Genomic DNA, 18,483 nt, shown 5'->3' on the forward strand with positions numbered 1-18,483 from the left:
GTGTTGTTATTGGCGGAGCTCTCTGCTATACGTCCACCCGATCTGCCATCTTGTTTGTTCTTCTAGATTGTTTCTTTTATCAAGAAAATCTTTATCTTTTTTCTAGCATTTTTTACAACATTGGTCTCATACGATATTTGTCCTTTTGGATTGACTAATTTCACTCATCATAATGTCCTCTAGGTTCAACCATGTTGCAAGGTGTTTCACAGATTCATCATTATTCTTCAAAGTTTTGTAGTATTCCTTGTGTGTATGTACCAAAGTTTGTTTGGCCATTCTGTTGATTGGTATTTAGGCTGTCTCCATCTTTTTGATATGTCTCTTGTAGACAGCATATTGAAGGACCTTCTGTCTGCTCCTTTCTGCTCTTCTATATGTCTCTTTTTTTTTTTCCTCTCTCACTCTGCAACTAAGCACACTCATGAAAGCTTGTAAGCCAGCCACTTCATGCCTTTGTAGCCCCCATTTTTGATACCCAACATCTAAATTTCTCAGTCCCATCAATCCAGTACACTGAGGAAACAAAGTTGTTCCTTGATATGAAGAATCCTTCCATTCTGATTGGAATTTTGAGTCACTGTATTCTTGGGCAAAAGTCTAGTTTGTCAAATTGTAGCAATTTGCACTTGTTCTCAGTATCAAACACTTTTATCTTTCTTGGTTCAAGTTTTGGTCAACTAGCCATCCAAGCTAGGTCACACAGGTACTAGCTGCAAGTTTAGGAGTTCACACACACCTTCCTGCACTTCAGAACAACTGGCCACTTTACTAAACCCTAGGTCAGTGCCCATGGGCTCAGGAATTCACACATCTTCCTAAACTTCAGACCAGCCAGGCTTTCCTCTTCTCTCTCTCATTTCAAGGTCATCGAGTGTCAATGAAACACGGCCAAACTTAGCCCAGGTCTTCATTTCTGTATTTCCCCACTCCTCCCACAAGTAGATCCAGGTGGTCACCAGTGAGCTTACTATACAGCTCCTAGGTTCTCTTTGAGTTTCAGTCCTAGAAGCAAGTTTTCCCTGATGGGCTGACTTTTCTTTCCTTGATGCCTCCAAAGCAAACAGCTTGGTTGATATTCAAACAGTCTACTTTTTTTTTTTTTTTTGCAGGTCTTTCTTTCAATAACAACATTACACATTTATCTTAGTAACAGTAAAGTTGAACATAATTTATTTGTTTTAAGAGCTATTATACCATCATTTTAATGATGTTATATTTTGTGTGAAACTAGATAGCAATTATTGAGGTGTAATTTTCATAGAGTGTGCATGTCTTAAGCATACAATTTGATGAATTTTCCTATGAGGGTGCTTCAAAAAGTTCATGGAAAAAATAAATTAAAAAATAGAATTCTTTCAGGAACTTTTGAAGTCTCTTTATATGTAGATACCCATGTAGCCATTACCAAGATGGATATCTAGAGCAATTCTGTCATCTCTGAAAGCTGCCTTATGCCCCATTCCAGTCAATATCACTCTCAGGTAATGACTGTTTTGACTCTCATCACTACAGATATGTTTTCTCCATTATTAAACTTCATATAAAAAGAATAATATGGTATGTACTCTTTTATGTCTGACTTTTTCGCTCAACATGTATCTTAGATTTATTCATGCCCTATTATGATATCATTTTGAATATCAACAAAGAATATGTGTACCTGCTATAATGTAATCATTTCCTTATCTTAGCCAATTTCCTAAATGTTGTTTCTTTAAGTTGTTTTGATTTCTCATTATTATAAGCAACATGGTAATAAATGTCCTTATAACTAAATCTTTGGCTATGTGTACGATTTTCATAGTATAAATTTTTAGAAGCAGAATTTCTTGGTCAAATGATGAATACAATTGAAGTCTTTTGATTATATTTTTCTGAATTGCCCCCCTAAAAGTTGTAGGGATTCACTTCTTTACTAGAAGTAAATGAGGGTGCTCATCTATACTGGGTCGTATAGTCAAAATTTTGTTTTCTTATTTGATGGGTGAAAAACAATGTTACCAGTTTTGTTTCCTTTTCTTTGAAAATGTTGATTGTCATTGTTTATTGAACATCAGTGCTTCTTCTGTTGTTAGTACTTAGCTCTTATCCACTTTTCTGTTTAGTTTTTGTCTTTTTGCTACTAATTTTTAGAGTTCTTTGTGTAAGAATATTAATGTCTTTGTTTTTAAAATCTTAACTATTTCTATTTTTAAATTATATATTTTTATTTTAGAAAGCTTTAAAATCTAAATGAAAAAAGAACAAAAACTCCAAAAATCCAAAGATAAACACTACTAAATTCTTCTTTTGTTTTTATGTATACGTATTATATGTATAGTATTTTTAACAGTATAGGATTGTACTTTACATACTATTTTTAAACTACTTTTTTGCTAGACAGTATTTTGTGCATGTCATTACATTTTCTTCTATAAGATCAGTTATATATTTTTAAAGTTAAAAACAGTATGTTGTTATTGTAAAACAATTAAATATCACAGATAAAATGTAGACAGAAGTTCCTATCATTCTGCTCTTCAGTATTGTTGTTGTTAAGTGCCGTCGGGTCGGTTCCGACCTATAGCGACCCTGAACAGGGTTTCTGAGGCTGTAAATCTTCGTGGGAGCAGAAAGCCTCATCTTTCTCCTGAGGAGCGGCTAGTAGTTTTGAACTACTGACCTTAAGGTTCTCAGCCTGATTTGTAACCACTATGCTACCACAGCTTTCCAATGTTAACCACTAGTAATTGTATATATAATCTTTCATGTTGTTGTTATTGTTGTTGTTAAGTGCCATCGAGTCAATTCTGACCCATAGCGACCCTGTAGAGGGTTTCCAAGAAGCCAATGGTGAGCTTGAACCATCAACCTTACAGTTCAAACTGACTTTGCCAGTCTAGTGCATTAACCCACAGCACCACACCAGGACTCCATAGTCTTTCATATGTATATATATTTAAGGCTGTTTTAGCCATATGATTTTTAAAAATGTAATTGTGCAAAAGGTTAAACGCTTTGATTACTAACCGAAGGTTGGCAACTCGATCCTACCCAGAGATGGGAGCCATGGAACCTTGGAAGCCATGAGAGGTGATCTGTTCCTGAGAGGCCACAGTCTTGTAAACCCTATGAAGCAGTTCTGCTCTTTACAGAAGGGGTTGCCAGGAGTCTGAATTGACCCGATGGCAACTGACAAAAATTACCACCTTATAATATTATTTTTCTTTTTTTCTCTTAACAATCCATCTTGAACATCTCAATATATGTATATAAACCAACTTCACTCATTTTAGTAGTGGTAGACTATGAAAGCATCATAACCAACCTCCTCTTGGAGGATATTTATTTATTTTTAGTGTTTCTTTAGTTTAAACCGCTGTAGTGAGCATCTTTCTACATATATCTTTTTTTTTTTTTTTAATGTTTTATTGTGAATTATGTGATCGTTTACATGGAAAAACATTAGATTTACATTCATCCTATCATGCCATAGTTACAATCCCCTCCATGCATCATCAACCAACCAAAGGGTATACCCTTCAAGCCTGCCACCCAGTCATCAGCACACAGCCCCTCTCTGGGTCTAGAGTCCCCAGCTGCTCCATCTCTCCGCGTCATTGTCTCTGCCTCTATCTCTGGCATCACTGTTTCTCTGGGTAGAATTCCACACTCTGCTCTTCTCCACTCCTTGACTGCAAAGCCAATCACTCCCCTCCTTTTGCTACAGAACATCTACCTTTACATTTTCAACCTTCACAGTCAGTCCTGATAACAAGCAGTCACTATTTTATCACAAGAGACCTATCCACATCTACTTTAATCAGACCCACCTAGACAGATTGGATACTACTCTGGAGATTCTACCTTCCTCCATGCCCTCTGGATCTAGGCTCCCTCTTGAAAGCCTGTAAGCCAGTCACTTCTTGCCTTTGTAGCCCCCCATTTTGGTCTACATATATTCTTTAAGTGATTAAGGAAGTCTTTGGTAAGGCGAATTCTAAACACTGGTATTGTCTGCTGCCATAGAGTATGAGCAATATGAACATTTAAATATTTAATAGAATTGTTCTCCAGCAAGATTCTCTCAGTTTACAGTCCGCCACTGTATAGAGAGTACTTTTACAACTTTTCTTTTGTGGATTCTGTTCTTGTGGGCTTCAAAGTCTTTCTCCACAGAAACCAGATAATTATTTCAGGTAGATTTTTTTTTTTCCCATAAGCCAAGTAAAAAATTTTAATAATATTTATTAGTTTGTCTTTATGTGAAGAAGTATAAAGAAAACAAAACAATGCACTACTGTCTCACCTTTTTAACATTAAAATACATATAATGCTTGTATGTGATTTTAAACAAGGTAAACAATGCAAGATACAAAATGAAGAATGAAAGCCTCCTCTCTTCCAGTTTCTCTCTGCAAAGTAACTACTGTTAACACTTTCATCTAATTCCCTCTAGAGAAAATTTCTATGTATACATCAATGGAGTATTGTAGATATACACAGAGCCACATCTCCAGCTCTAGCCATGTTTTAAGACTTTGCTTCTCTATCACTTGAGATTTACATCTCAGTTGGCTAACAGGCTCTATAGTAAAACAATTTGACAACTAAGTCTTACTCTCTATATACTGACTGGAAAACACAGCTGAGAAATGTGTCATGGATGATACAAAATAGAACATAGTTTCATTGAATCTTACTTGAGGTCTTTTCTTGATTGTGACTACCATAGATACCAGTTATGTTCTTTGTTTAGTTCCCTGGGTTGTGAATATTTTGTATCTTTAGCAGTCTTACCAGCACAAAGAACCTGTAGCTTATTATCTGAATTAATCAACGTATTTGTAAGGTCCAAGTTATTTGTTTCATGATTTCCCTTTAGTTAAAGTTGATTCCCTTCTTAAAGGGAGTCCTACATTTCTGATTCTGTATATTCTTTTCACACAGATAGAGTTTATGTTTCCACACAGTTCAATGTCTGTATATTTCATTTATATAATTGTGAAAATACTATACATATGTCCCTAACTTGGTATCTTTCACTTACTGCATCTTGAAGATCTTTCCTTATCAGAATATATGGGTCTCTTGGGGAAGATATTTTAAATTTTGAGGTAGATTTTTTTAAATTATGGTAAAAATATATACAGCAAAACATTAATTAATTCACCAATTTTTGCATACAAATTTCAATGACCTTGATTATATTATCCATGTGATACAACTATCCTCAAATTATTCCACCACCATTGACATAAATTCAGGCCTTCCTAAGCAAAACTCCCCCTTTCTGCCTTCGTCCCACTCTGGTTACCATTAATATATAAGTAAGATTGTATAGTATTTGTCTTCTTAGGGAGATTTTTTTCTCCCCTGAGGTAGATGTTGAATGTTAATGAATTGCTCTTCTCACTCTCCACAGCCTTGCTGTCTTTTCTCTTTTGGTTTCCCTGGGAAGGGATTGGATTATTGTTGTTAAGTGCTGTTGAGTCAGTTCTGCATCACAGTTGACCCTGTATAGAGTTTCAGAGGAGTAAGTGATGGGTTTGAACTGCCAATCTGTGGTTCAAAGTCTAGTGCTTATACTACAGCGCCATACCAGGAATCCAGGGGGCTGGGTGGTGAGTGCTAAGTCATTACTCCAAGACTTCCCCTCACATAATCCCATTATATGTCCTCCTCAGTGACAAACAGACACAGCTCTTGGTGTCAAAATGATACTTTGCTTCTCTCTGTAGTTTCCTGCCTCCCTATAGTGAGTGGTCTGTGCATCTGGAGAGTTGAAGAATGAGATGCCTTTCTTTGGATGATGGAAGAAGGTTGCAATATTTCCTCTCCCTCTCACCCTGTCTACTAATGTCTGCCATCTTTTATTTCTATTCCAGGGGAAGCCTTACGTCTTTGACCGTGTATTCCCCCCAAACACGACTCAGGAGCAAGTTTATCATGCATGTGCCATGCAGATTGTCAAAGGTAATGGAAGTGTTTTTTCCTTTCTTTTTAAAAATTATTGAGGTGAAATTCACACAGCATAAAATTAACCATTTTAAAGTGGATGTTGTTGTTGTTATTTAAAGTGCTGTAGAGTTGGTTCTGACTCATAGTGACCCTGTATAGGGATTCCGAGGAGTGGCTGGTGGATTTGCATCACTGGCCTTTAAGTTCAAACTGACTTTGCAGTCCAGCACTTATCCTACAGCACCACACTAGGGCTCCTTTAAAGTGGATATGTTGTTTTTGTTAAATGCCATTGAGTCGTTTCTGACTGATAGCAACCCACTTTAGGGTTTCTGAAGAGCGACTGATGAGTTTGAACCACTGACCTTGTGGTCCTGCGCTTATCCTACAGCACCATATAAATGTGGCATTTAGTACATTCACAACCACTAGATGTGTTTTTAAATACATTTTTTCAGGTTCTCCATTTCAAATTCTGCTTCTCCTCACCACTGTTCTTTCTCTCCCATCTTTCCAGATGTTCTTGCTGGCTACAATGGCACCATTTTTGCTTATGGACAGACTTCCTCAGGGAAAACCCATACCATGGAGGTGAGGACTCTGACTTTTGCAGTGGGTGAGGGATCTTAACGAAAGGCCAAGGAATCTCCATGGGGGAAGATTGAGGAATCAAGGACTGACTGGTACAGAGGTAGGCAGGCACAGAGGATGGACAGAGGTGATATTATAGAATTTAATGGAATTCCTTCAGCCTTCTACTCTTTACCCTGCAACCCATCTTCTTCCTTGATATGGAAAAGCAGTAGCAACAAAAGTCCAAAGGACTACTCAGTTTTCTCCTTCCATGAAAAGGTCTCTACCCACCCCAGTTATAGAGGATCACTATGAGCCAGAACTGACTCCACAGCACATAGCTACATAGCTGCCATCACTACCACCACTACCAACTGCTCTGACGGGAACCACATTATAAGGTCCTAGATAGAGGGGAGACAAATGTGGAACAAAACTCAAAATATGAAACTCAAACTATAAAAATATAAAAAAGACCAGGCTTACTGTTCAGAAAGAGAATGAAGGAAACCCAGACTATGGCCCTTGGTCAGCCTTCAGGTCTCGTGGTTCAATTTTCAGTCAAGCAGCAGATAGATGTACAGGGTGCACAACAACACTAGTGAGGTAGGCACTTTATAGAATGGTCAGCCATTCAAGATCAAAAGGATAGTGTTTACCTAAGTACAATATTCAGAACCATTGGGAAGGAAGGAGGACGAGAACAGGAATTAAGAGGAGGAAGTGGGATAAATGGAATTACGTTGAGGGGATTGGAATCACTGAAATGAAATGAAGCTTATGTTTTGTTGAAACTGATGATCTATTTTGTAAACCTTCACACAATTCACAATAAAAAGGTAAAAAAACCCAAAGTCTCCAGCTTAGAATGCTCTTCTAATTATCCCTCTCAGTTGTCTCATTCTTCTTGAGCCCCAGCCTCATTCTGGAATACTTTTACTCCTCAGGGAAAGCTGCACGACCCCCAGCTGATGGGCATCATTCCTCGAATTGCCCGGGACATCTTCAACCACATCTACTCCATGGATGAGAACCTCGAGTTCCACATCAAGGTGATCAGTGCATGACAGCTGGGCATTCGATAATGGACACTGGGAGGGAATGATCTAGCACGAATCCAGTGAAGATCCGGGGCACCCCAATTTACCTCCCGCTTTGGTTACCTCAGTTGTCCTTCTCCACCAACAGGTCTTATTCTAGTCCTTCCCTCCTACTACCACTGTTTGAACAGGTCACATTAGTTTGGGATTCCTGTGTCAGATTTAAGATAGGCAGTCTTCATTTCATACTCATTCTTTCTTTCTGATTAGGTTTCTTACTTTGAGATTTACCTGGACAAAATTCGTGACCTTTTGGATGGTGAGTGGTATTCTGTGTCAGTGGGAAGGGTGTATGTGAGAAGGGTGAGGAAAAGCAAGTTTACATTGCTCTAGGGGTTAGGTACTTAGTTACTTAGCTGCTGGAACAGAAACACCACAGTTGGGTGACTTCAATGAATAGAAATTTTATTTTCTCACAGTTTAGGAGGCTTGATGTTTGAATTCCAGATGCTGTCTCTAGGGGAAGGCTTTCTCTCTGTTATGGGAGGAAATCCTTGTCTTGGCTTCTCTCACATCTTTTCAGCAGTCTTTGGTGAACTCCATATCTATTTTTCCCCCTTTGCTTACTTGCTTCTGTGCCTGATATGCTCCTTTTAGATCTCAACAGTGATTGACTTAAAACAAATCCTAGACTGATGTGACCTAATTAACATGGCATAGAACACTCTATTCCCAAATGGAATTAAATCCATAGCTATAGGAGTTATGAATTACAACATGTTTTGAGGAAGTACAGTTCAACCCATCCTCCCCCAGAAAAGCTATGTTCCGTATCGTGATAGCAAAAAGACACAGATAGCGTGTTTGGCATGTAAGAACATACACACTCATACCTAAGCACCTCCACACTACACTCACTAAGAATTTCCAGAAAATTCTTAGGAGGCCCAGGCCTCCATATAAACACTGTAGGAGGAAGCAGAGACCTGGGGCTGGACTGCTGAGGAAAGGCAGGGGTTTAGACTTCACTTGGAAGTCATCTTTCCTTAAGCACACAAAACCTCCATCTGAGAGCACTATAGGGTGTGTGTGGGGGTGGGGGATGGGGTCAGGGCTGGCCTTCCTTATCTGTACTGTCTTTATACAGTGACCAAGACAAATCTATCTGTGCATGAGGACAAGAACCGGGTACCATTTGTCAAGGTGAGCATGGGGATAGGAGACACCATGTGGCATTAGTGTACTGAAAGTATGCATGAGGGAGGAGATTAGGTCAGTGACCTAGAAGTTGGAGGGGACATATCCTGGAGGGAGGAGATTTAACCCAGGGGATTGGGAGATGCTAGGGGCTCCGAAAAAGACACTATCATAAGGGGTATTTGGTCAGTGTGCAGTCAATGTGATTTTCTGGTCATTGTTTATGAGCCATTGTCCATTTGCCCCCTACAGGGTTGCACTGAACGCTTTGTGTCCAGCCCAGAGGAGATTTTAGATGTGATTGACGAGGGGAAATCGAATCGTCATGTGGCTGTCACCAGTAAGGGCATAATGGGCTCTTGAGTCTGGGGGTCTACCTCGGAAAGATCGTGTCCTTCATGGCTCTTTATCTGTGTGATCTGTTGCCTGGGAGATATGGGAGGGATAGGTCTTGCAGGCACCCTCTCTCTGTGTGCGGTGGGGGGCAGCCAGTGGAAGCTGGGGGCCAAGAGCTTCAGTTCCCCAGGGGTTGGTTGGTAAAGGGACTGTTTCTCCTTGTTTATGCAGACATGAATGAACACAGCTCTCGAAGTCACAGCATCTTCCTCATCAACATCAAGCAGGAAAATATGGAGACTGAGCAGAAACTCAGTGGGAAGCTGTATCTAGTGGACCTAGCAGGGAGCGAGAAGGTTGGGGTCCTGTGGGGGCAGGGTGGGTGGGTAGGAAGTCTTGAGGTGATCATTTTTTGTGGGAATGTCTTTTTAAAATTTTTATTGTGGGAAAATATACATAACAAAATATATGCCTTCTCCACAATGTCTTCATGTACAGTTCAGTAACGTTAATTGTATTCTCCTAGTTGTGGGACCATTCTCACAAATCATTTTACTACCATTAACATTAAAGTCAGTGTCTCCTAAGGCAAAAACTTCCTTCCCCGTTCATTATCACCCGTTGTTTGTTGTGTGCCGTGGAGTCGGTTCTAACTCTTAGTGTATAGGGTTTCTGAGGAGCAGCTGGTGGGTTTGAACCGCCGACTTTGCTGTTAGCAGTCCAGTGCTTATCCTACTAGGGCACCTTTCTCACCCCTAGTAACCACTAATAGTCTTTGGTTTCGATGTTGGCGAATGTCATATAAGGGAGGTCATAAAATATTTGTCTTTTTGTGAACTGACTTATTTCACGTAGCATGAAGCTTTCAGGGCTCATTTATGTTGAAGCACGTTATCAGGACATTGTTTCTCATTATGACCAGATAGTAGTTCATTGTGTGTGTATACAACACTTTGTTTATCTTTTCATCAGTTGTTTGGATCAGGTTTTTTTATTAAATTTTTTTTTATTGATATATCTGTAGTAAATTCACATACTATAAAATTCACCATTTTAAAGTGAGTCTATAAATCTTTATAGGTGCAAATAGCCACCTCTTTCTTTTGTGGCTGGTGGGTTTGAACCAATGATGCTATCTATGGTTAACAGTCCAGTGCTTAACCCACTGTGCCACAGGGCTCCTTTAAAATGTATAGTTCAGTGGTCTTTTGTATGTTCACAAGATTGTGCAACCATCATCACTATGTAATTCCAGAACATTTTCATCACTCCCCAAAGGAACCACCCCATACCTATTTAGCAGCTCCCATTCCCACCCCCACCAACATGCTAGCAACCACTAATCTACTTTCTGTCTTTATGAATTTGTCTATTCTGAACATTTTATTTAAATGGAATCATACCATATGTGGCATGGAGTTGCATTTTTGCAAGAGAGTTTAAAGGAACAGAGGAAGGGCCTTTTCCTACTTTTGGCCAAGCCTCTCTCTCCTTGGACTGAGCCCTCCTAAGTAGAGAAGCGGTGGTAAGAGGCTTCTCACGACACACTTGTCCCTTAATGCCCTGATAGGTCAGCAAGACTGGAGCAGAGGGAGCTGTGCTGGATGAGGCAAAGAATATCAACAAGTCACTGTCAGCTTTAGGGAACGTGATCTCAGCACTGGCTGAAGGCACTGTGAGTGTTCTCAGGCCCACATCAGCCCTCAGGTCCTGCTCGCATGTAATCATGCCCAAGTTCCCGGGTTGCTTGATCCCAGTTGGCACCACCATCCTTTCTGATTCCCCTGTCAAAATTATTATTCTGACTATGGATTCCCTCCTCCCCCAGAAAAGCTACGTTCCTTACCGTGATAGCAAAATGACACGGATTCTCCAGGACTCTCTGGGAGGAAACTGCCGGACAACTATGTTCATCTGTTGCTCACCGTCCAGTTACAATGATGCAGAGACTAAGTCCACTCTGATGTTTGGCCAGCGGTCAGTGACAGGACCCGCATACCCCAGCCCCTGCAGCTCTGTCCTCTGCATGTAGTTCTCATCTCTTTCTGTTTCCTTTGACCCAGGGCAAAGACCATTAAGAACACTGCCTCAGTGAATCTGGAGCTGACTGCCGAGCAGTGGAAGAAGAAGTATGAGAAGGAGAAGGAGAAGACAAAGGCTCAGAAGGAGACGATTGCAAAGTTGGAAGCTGAGCTGAGCCGGTGGCGTAATGGTTAGAGGGGCCCTATAGGCGTGAGAGAGTCCTGGTGTGGTGCTGTGGGTTAATGCACCAGACTGCAAAGCCATTTCAACTGTGAAGTCAGAGGTTCAAGGTCACCAGCTACTCCTCGGAAACCTTGTATGGGGTTGCTATGGGTCAGAATCTATTAGACGGCACTTAACAACAACATAGGTCTGAGAGGACAAGGGCATAGCTTAGGGAGCCAGAGACTACCCTGTCTTGGATGGTGTTTAGGGTCAGATCAGTCTCCAAGAAGGAGGGCTGTGTTTCTGGAAGAGAGTGGTAGAGTGGTCATAAGGGCAGAAATGGAGAGAACTGACAGACTCCTCCTTTTCCCCCTCCTGACAACATTGAAGGCCTGGGAAATAGAGGGCCGGGAGGTCTTGGTGCTGAGAAGGGAGAGAGGAAGGACTCATGGATGCTGCTGCCTCCTCTCCCACCCTCACCTTGTTCTGCCCCTTTCCCAGGAGAGAATGTGCCTGAGACGGAGCGCCTGGCCGGGGAGGACGCAGCCCTGGGAGCGGAGCTCTGTGAGGAGACACCTGTGAATGACAACTCCTCCATTGTGGTACGCATCGCCCCTGAGGAGAGGCAGAAGTACGAGGAGGAGATCCGCCGCCTCTACAAGCAGCTTGATGACAAGGTGAGGGTGGGTATAGGGTCTGGTGACAAGGTGAGACATGAGAGATTCAGATGAACATATGCTATACTTTTTTCTGATTTTTAAAAAATGATACATGCTCGTTATGGAAAATGTGAAAAATAAATAAAAATAGTTGTACATAGATAAAAATTAGAATTCTCCAGTACTGTGGGATAGGCACTGGACTGCTAACCACAGGATTGGTGGTTTGGACCTACCAACCGCTCTTTGGAAACTCTATATAGGATCACTGTGGGTCAGAATTGACTTGACGGCACTTAACAAGTGTGTATCTGCAGAAGCAGTCGCTATACTACAGTCTGTCCTTCCCAGAGACACTCTGACTGTGAATTGAACCCAAGCCATGTCTAGCAACACAGGGTTAAAAGCAAGTTGCATGGTTTGATTTATACAAAGTAACCTTGTACACAGAATCCTGGTGTAGTGCTGTGGGTTAATGCACTAGACTGAAAAGTCAGTTTGAACTGCAAGGTTGGTGGTTCAAGATCACCAGCTGCTCCTCGGAAACCCTATACAGGGTCACTATGAGTTGGAACCGACTTGACAGCACTTAACAACAATCATCCTGCCATTCAAGCACAGTTAGCATTTTGCTTTTCTCCATGCATCACCATATAGTTGAGATATACTATACGAAGGGGCTTCAAAGAGTTCATGGGAAAATGGAATGAAAAGATAACAATTTTTCAACAGACATTTTTTAAAATTTATTTTTTAAAAACAAGTTTACTGCTAATAGCATAATGCAATTCTAGTTGAAAAATCACGTAAAAATTGTAAGATCAATTTGGGGGACAATTGAGGTTTTTTTCTTTTAAAGCTTTTATTGTTTCCACAAGCTTTCTGAAATCCCTTTGTACATGTAATTTTGTATCTTGGTTATTTTTTATTCAGCATTACATAATTAACAGTTTCCTACTTCATTAATTATTCTTCATGAAAGTATTTTGAAATGACTGCCTGATCATCCCTTTATCAGAACACATTTAACCATTGCCTCCTAGTTTTCGTTTTTAGTTTATTTTTCCCTATTGCAAATAATACTGAGATGAACGTTCATGATTTTTGCGCATAATACCTTGTTTCTTGAATAACTTGATTAGATTTTCATGCCAGAGTAGAATTTTGGGGTTAAAGGATGTGGACATTTAAAGGCTGTATAAATAAGGAAGACAGAAAATTTTTTTCATGATTATTTAAATACATAGTTTTAAAAAAAGTATATATATATACTGTTGTTGTTAAGTGCCACAGATGAGTTGGTTCTGACCTATAATGACCCCTGTGTAGGGTTTCTGAGGAGCAGCTGGTGAGCTTGAACTGTCGACCTTATAGTTTAAACTGATATATAGTTAGTTATAGACTAGTTTTTAGGAGCTTCCTCTGTGCTATACAATGTTTTTTTTTTTTCTTTTTCAAATATATTTTATCGTTGTTATTAAGAATCTGCACAATAGAACATGTACCAATTCGACAAATTTTACATGTTGAGAAGAAAGGAATTTAAGTGAGGGCAGGTGGTAAAGGAAAGAAGCTGAGGAAAAGATTTCTTTTTAGGACATGAGGTTTCTAACTCAAAGTCTAAATGATCTGAATTTTTATTAGGATCCTACCTCTACCTCCCACCCCACATGTCTAAATGGGAATGAGTAGCATCCCTTCACCTCATCTTTCCCCCTCCCCTCCAACAGGATGATGAAATTAACCAGCAGAGCCAACTCATAGAGAAACTGAAGCAGCAGATGCTGGACCAGGAAGAGGTAATGGGAAGAAGTATGAGACATAAGAACAAACGGGTTGAGTTCATTCCTGAAAGGCATAAAAAGATCTTTTTAGAATCAGATAGAAGGGACATTTTTCTCTGGGGTTAGTCACTTTCCAAAACAATAGGAGTGTGAGAACTTCATTGGGACTTTTCTTGAAGCACGGATTTCAGAGTCTTGGTGCTTCTTCATTTTGGTCTAATTTACTTTAGTTACTCTATTTCTGTGAAGCCTAAAGTTCATTTCCTCTTGACTGGCTTTGGCCCTTGCCTTTCTTCTGGACTGGGGGACTCGGCTTTCCCAGACCAAGGGACCAGAAAAGCACTGGAAGCGAGCTTCCTCACATTCCTCACTCTCTCTTGAAGCTACTGGTGTCCACTCGAGGAGACAATGAAAAGGTCCAACGAGAGCTAAGTCACCTGCAATCAGAGAATGACGCCGCTAAAGATGAGGTAAAGGAAGTGCTGCAGGCACTGGAGGAGTTGGCTGTGAACTATGACCAGAAGTCTCAGGAGGTGGAGGAGAAGAGCCAGCAGAATCAGCTGCTGGTGGACGAGCTGTCTCAGAAGGTGGTGAGTGACGACTAACGGTCCAAAAGCACCTTGGCCTTAGACCATCCTCCATGTCTAAGGGGTGACTGCTTCCTTACAGGGCTGGATCCCATTTTCACCTTAGGCCCTCCCCTCCTTATCACTGCACTCTGCTCTCTGGCCCTCTCATACTTCCAGACCCTTCTGCAGGGCTGTGTCTTCTTCACAGCAGCTCCCAGGGTCATGCATGATGGGAGATGCTTCTGCCAGGGCTGAAGAGGAGAACAGATAGATGGAAGTGGGAATGACTTGAGGTGCTATCCCCAGGCTTCTATGCTGTCCCTGGAGTCTGAGTTGCAGCGGCTACAGGAGGTCAGTGGACACCAGCGAAAACGCATTGCTGAGGTGTTGAATGGGCTGATGAAGGACCTGAGTGAGTTCAGTGTCATCGTGGGCAATGGAGAGATTAAGCTGGTAAGTATAGAAAGGGAGAAAGGGGTAGAAGATTGGTTCACTTCATTCTTACGCTGGCTCCTGGTGGGAAATGCAAACAAAATATCCAGGCCCTCAGCTCTACTGAAACAGGTGGGACAGAGACCCAAGAGACATGTCTTCCAACTAGATGCAAAAAATGAAGTGGAAGTTTGAATGGACACCATTGAAAACACACATTCTAAGGTGTGCTGAATCAAGAAGCAATGGAGGTGTGCTTGCTGCAGGATTTAGAGATGGGATAGTTAGAAATGACATGCAAGTATGTAGAAATGCGAACGACTGGTCAAGCAGTTCAGTTTGATTACTTAAGAAAATTGTATTGCTTTATAAGATGAAGGAGGAACTGCTGGAATTAGATCCTTGAGTGCAGGTGATTGGGAACCACTAAAACTTGTTCAGAAAATACCTGTCCCATCTTAGTTGTGTATGTGGAGGGGGAGGGAGGAAGAAAATGGATAAAAGGCTTCTCTGCAGCAGAGAAGCACCCTGTCCCTCCTTTGCCACCTACAGCCAGTAGAGATCAGTGGGGCCATCGAGGAGGAGTTTACCGTGGCCCGACTCTACATCAGCAAAATCAAATCCGAAGTCAAGTCTGTGGTTAAGCGGTGCCGGCAGCTGGAGAACCTCCAGGTCGAATGTCATCGCAAGATGGAAGTGACTGGGCGGGAGCTCTCGTCCTGCCAGCTCCTCATCTCCCAGGTGAATGTCCCAGGTGGACAGCCTTAGGGTGCGGGGGATAGTTATAGGATAAAACACCTAACACCCATCAAATACCAGAGTTTTAGGGTTGACTGAAACCAAGGTCAGGAGAAGAACTTAGGGTGGCAGGCTGGGAATGTGAAGACTTGGGGGAGTAATGGTCTCTGAGCCAGAAGGTATCAAGGAAGGGTCTCCAGAGGAATGGATCGCAAACCTGCATTTTCATGGAGGGCATAATAAGATGGGGGGTTGTGGGAGGAGAGCTGAAATTTACGGAGATCGGTGCTACTAGAAGTTGTGTTGTCCTTTTCTCCATCCTTCTTTGTCCTCTCATCAATCCTCCCCCACCAGCACGAGGCCAAGATCCGCTCACTGACAGAGTACATGCAGAGTGTGGAGCTAAAGAAGCGACACCTGGAAGAGTCCTATGACTCCCTGAGTGATGAGCTGGCCAAGCTCCAGGCCCAGGGTGAGACCTTAAATCTCCATCTGAGTTATTCTGGGGTCTGAGATCCCAAGACAAATAGGGAAGGAAAGCAGCTGACAAACATCAAAGATACCACCCAGCTGCTTGATCACCAAGCATCAACCTGAAATCTTGGGTACCAACTCACATGAGCCAAGCATGTCACTTATTTTGCATGGATTCAGCGTTCTTTGCTCATTGTTCTCTGTTTCTGCCATTTCAAATTAGACTATCCTAACCCAGAAAAACCTCCCAGTAGACCCATTCAGGTGGCTGTCTCTACCGCACCTGGAGCTCTTACCATCCTCTCAAGAAGGTCTTTCTAGAGGAGGTGGAAGTGAGGTAAGCTGGCTTTCCCCCTTTCCCTCAGAAACTGTGCATGAAGTGGCCCTGAAGGAAAAGGAACCAGACACACAGGATGCAGATGAAGTGAAGGTAAGTGGGGGCCACTTGGAACTGGCAGGGCAAGGCCTGAGTTGGTCCTCAGGCAGCTGTGTAGAGTTTCTGGCTCTGAGCTTGGGATGGGGTTATTTGCAGAAGGCCCTGGAGCTGCAGATGGAGACTCACCGCGAGGCCCATCATCGGCAGCTGGCCCGGCTCCGGGATGAGATCAATGAGAAGCAAAAGACCATTGATGAGCTCAAAGAGTAAGTGTCCTCTTGGGCCAACTCCAGGCTCTATCTATCTGGTCTTCTTGCCTCACTGTCCCTCTCAGGTGTTCCCTCATGGGTACAGAATTGAGTTTTTTAGTGTCCCTGTGTCCCTCAACAATGACACAGTTTCACAGGCCAGCTTTAGGATATATAAGGAATCAAGACTATCCCTAACCTTGATATTCTCATGATGAGATATCTCAGGGTTCCTTCTTCTACATGGAAACAATGACCTAAGTCTGCCTTGGATAGTCAAAGAAGATGCATCACTTGTACAAAAAGGAAGAGTACATGTGAAGAGCTGGTTGTCCCTTATCTCCTCAGTTAACACCTTTTCCCTCCCCTAATTCCTCCTTACCCTCCATAGCCTGAATCAGAAGCTCCAGTTAGAGCTAGAGAAGCTTCAGGCTGACTATGAGAAGCTGAAGAACGAAGAGCATGAGAAGAGTGCCAAACTACAGGAGCTGACGTGAGTGATAGACCTGCCTGCAAACCCGCGGCCGTATCAGTTCTGACAGCCTACTCAGATGAACTTACAGAGGCAGGACACACGTGTAGACATGAATATGGTGACTCACATGAAGCCACTGCCTCACAGGATCACTTGGTTAGGAGAGGAAGTGGGAGAAAAGGAGACTATCAGAAATGGCCAGTGCTGAGTATTAGCTGACATGGAAAGATGTTGGTGATATTTTCTGTTAAATGTTAAAAGGTTACAAAATGGCATGAGCTCTTAAACATTCATATGTAGAGACAGAAACACACAGGGGCTTCAAAGTGTTTGTGGAAAAATTCCATTATTTTTTCATTCAGTTTTTACACAAACTTTTTGAAGTCCCCTCATATTTCTATCTCTACATATAAATGTTTAAGAGATCATGTTATTCATGCCGTTTTGTAACCTTTTGACATTTAATAGAGCATCACTAATATCTGTCCGTGTGTGTGTGTGTGTGTAAACACACATCCCCCCCCACCCCAATATATACATGGAGTGCTCTGGTAGCATAATGGTAACGAATTGGGCTGCTAACCTCAAGGTCAGCAGTTCAAAACTACCAGCTGTTCTGCAGGAGAAAGATGAGGCTTTCTGCTCCCATAAAGATTTACAGCCTCAGAAACCCTGTGCAGGGTCACTATGAGTCAGAGCCGACTCCACGGTACTTAACAACAATAACATATATGTATGTTGTTGTTGAGTACCATTGAGTTGATTCTGACCTATAGCGACCCCTGTATAAGGTTTCATATATGTATATTTATCAGAGTCGGTATCTGAATGCTACAAATGGCAGTTCTCTGCAACATTAAACTGCTATCTGAAAAGTTGGCAGTTCCAACCCACCCAGAGGTACCTAGGAAGAAAGGCCTGGCATTCTGTTTCCAAAAGGTCATAGCCTTGAAAATCCTACGGAGTGCAGTTCTACTTTGCAACACACGGGGTCACCCATGTTGATTCAGAATCAGCTCCACAGCAACTGGTTTAGTAAATCTCTGGGTCACTGACTGGGGACTCCTAACTGCTCTTTAATGCTATGTAAGCTTACTCTCACTTTAAAACAGATTCTTCATAACAGTCACCATCACTTGATGTGCATGCAGCTTTAATTAAATCATTAAAAAGGCGTTGAGACTTTTCTTGCACTAAAGGCTACATACAGAAGAGCTGTAGCCACCTGTTCTGATTCACCTACAAATTCCACTTAAAGACAAATTTAGGAATAGATCTCATCCCCATAGCCCAGGGATCACTTGTATATTTGCATACACACACATATACATAACGTAGAAAAAAATAGTTTGGAGTATGGACAAAGAAATATTACTGATAATTTCATCTGTAGGTAGTTTCATCATGGGCTTTTTATAAAAACTTTTTTTATCTCTTTTTTTTCCCTCTTAA

At 41.6% G+C, this 18,483-nt stretch overlaps 1 protein-coding gene across 2 annotated transcripts in view; it reads left to right on the forward strand.

The window, feature by feature from the left end:
* Positions 1-18,483, forward strand: part of KIF5A (kinesin family member 5A) — a 40,950-nt gene that overhangs the window by 14,573 nt on the left and 7,894 nt on the right. The window contains exons 2-20 of one of the 2 annotated variants that reach the window (XM_006859480.1): positions 5,871-5,958; positions 6,461-6,534; positions 7,464-7,568; positions 7,827-7,875; positions 8,704-8,759; positions 9,006-9,093; positions 9,321-9,445; positions 10,660-10,764; positions 10,918-11,066; positions 11,153-11,301; positions 11,778-11,953; positions 13,666-13,734; positions 14,103-14,309; positions 14,595-14,741; positions 15,273-15,461; positions 15,813-15,930; positions 16,298-16,362; positions 16,465-16,574; positions 16,948-17,049. In XM_006859480.1, coding sequence (XP_006859542.1) covers positions 5,871-5,958; positions 6,461-6,534; positions 7,464-7,568; positions 7,827-7,875; positions 8,704-8,759; positions 9,006-9,093; positions 9,321-9,445; positions 10,660-10,764; positions 10,918-11,066; positions 11,153-11,301; positions 11,778-11,953; positions 13,666-13,734; positions 14,103-14,309; positions 14,595-14,741; positions 15,273-15,461; positions 15,813-15,930; positions 16,298-16,362; positions 16,465-16,574; positions 16,948-17,049 — 2,171 coding nt within the window. The remainder of the gene's footprint in view (positions 1-5,870; positions 5,959-6,460; positions 6,535-7,463; positions 7,569-7,826; positions 7,876-8,703; positions 8,760-9,005; positions 9,094-9,320; positions 9,446-10,659; positions 10,765-10,917; positions 11,067-11,152; positions 11,302-11,777; positions 11,954-13,665; positions 13,735-14,102; positions 14,310-14,594; positions 14,742-15,272; positions 15,462-15,812; positions 15,931-16,297; positions 16,363-16,464; positions 16,575-16,947; positions 17,050-18,483) is intronic. The other variant, XM_006859481.1, reaches the window with a different exon arrangement.

This window comes from Chrysochloris asiatica, unplaced genomic scaffold (assembly GCF_000296735.1).
Source record: "Chrysochloris asiatica unplaced genomic scaffold, ChrAsi1.0 scaffold00033, whole genome shotgun sequence".
Taxonomy (NCBI): domain Eukaryota; kingdom Metazoa; phylum Chordata; class Mammalia; order Afrosoricida; family Chrysochloridae; genus Chrysochloris; species Chrysochloris asiatica.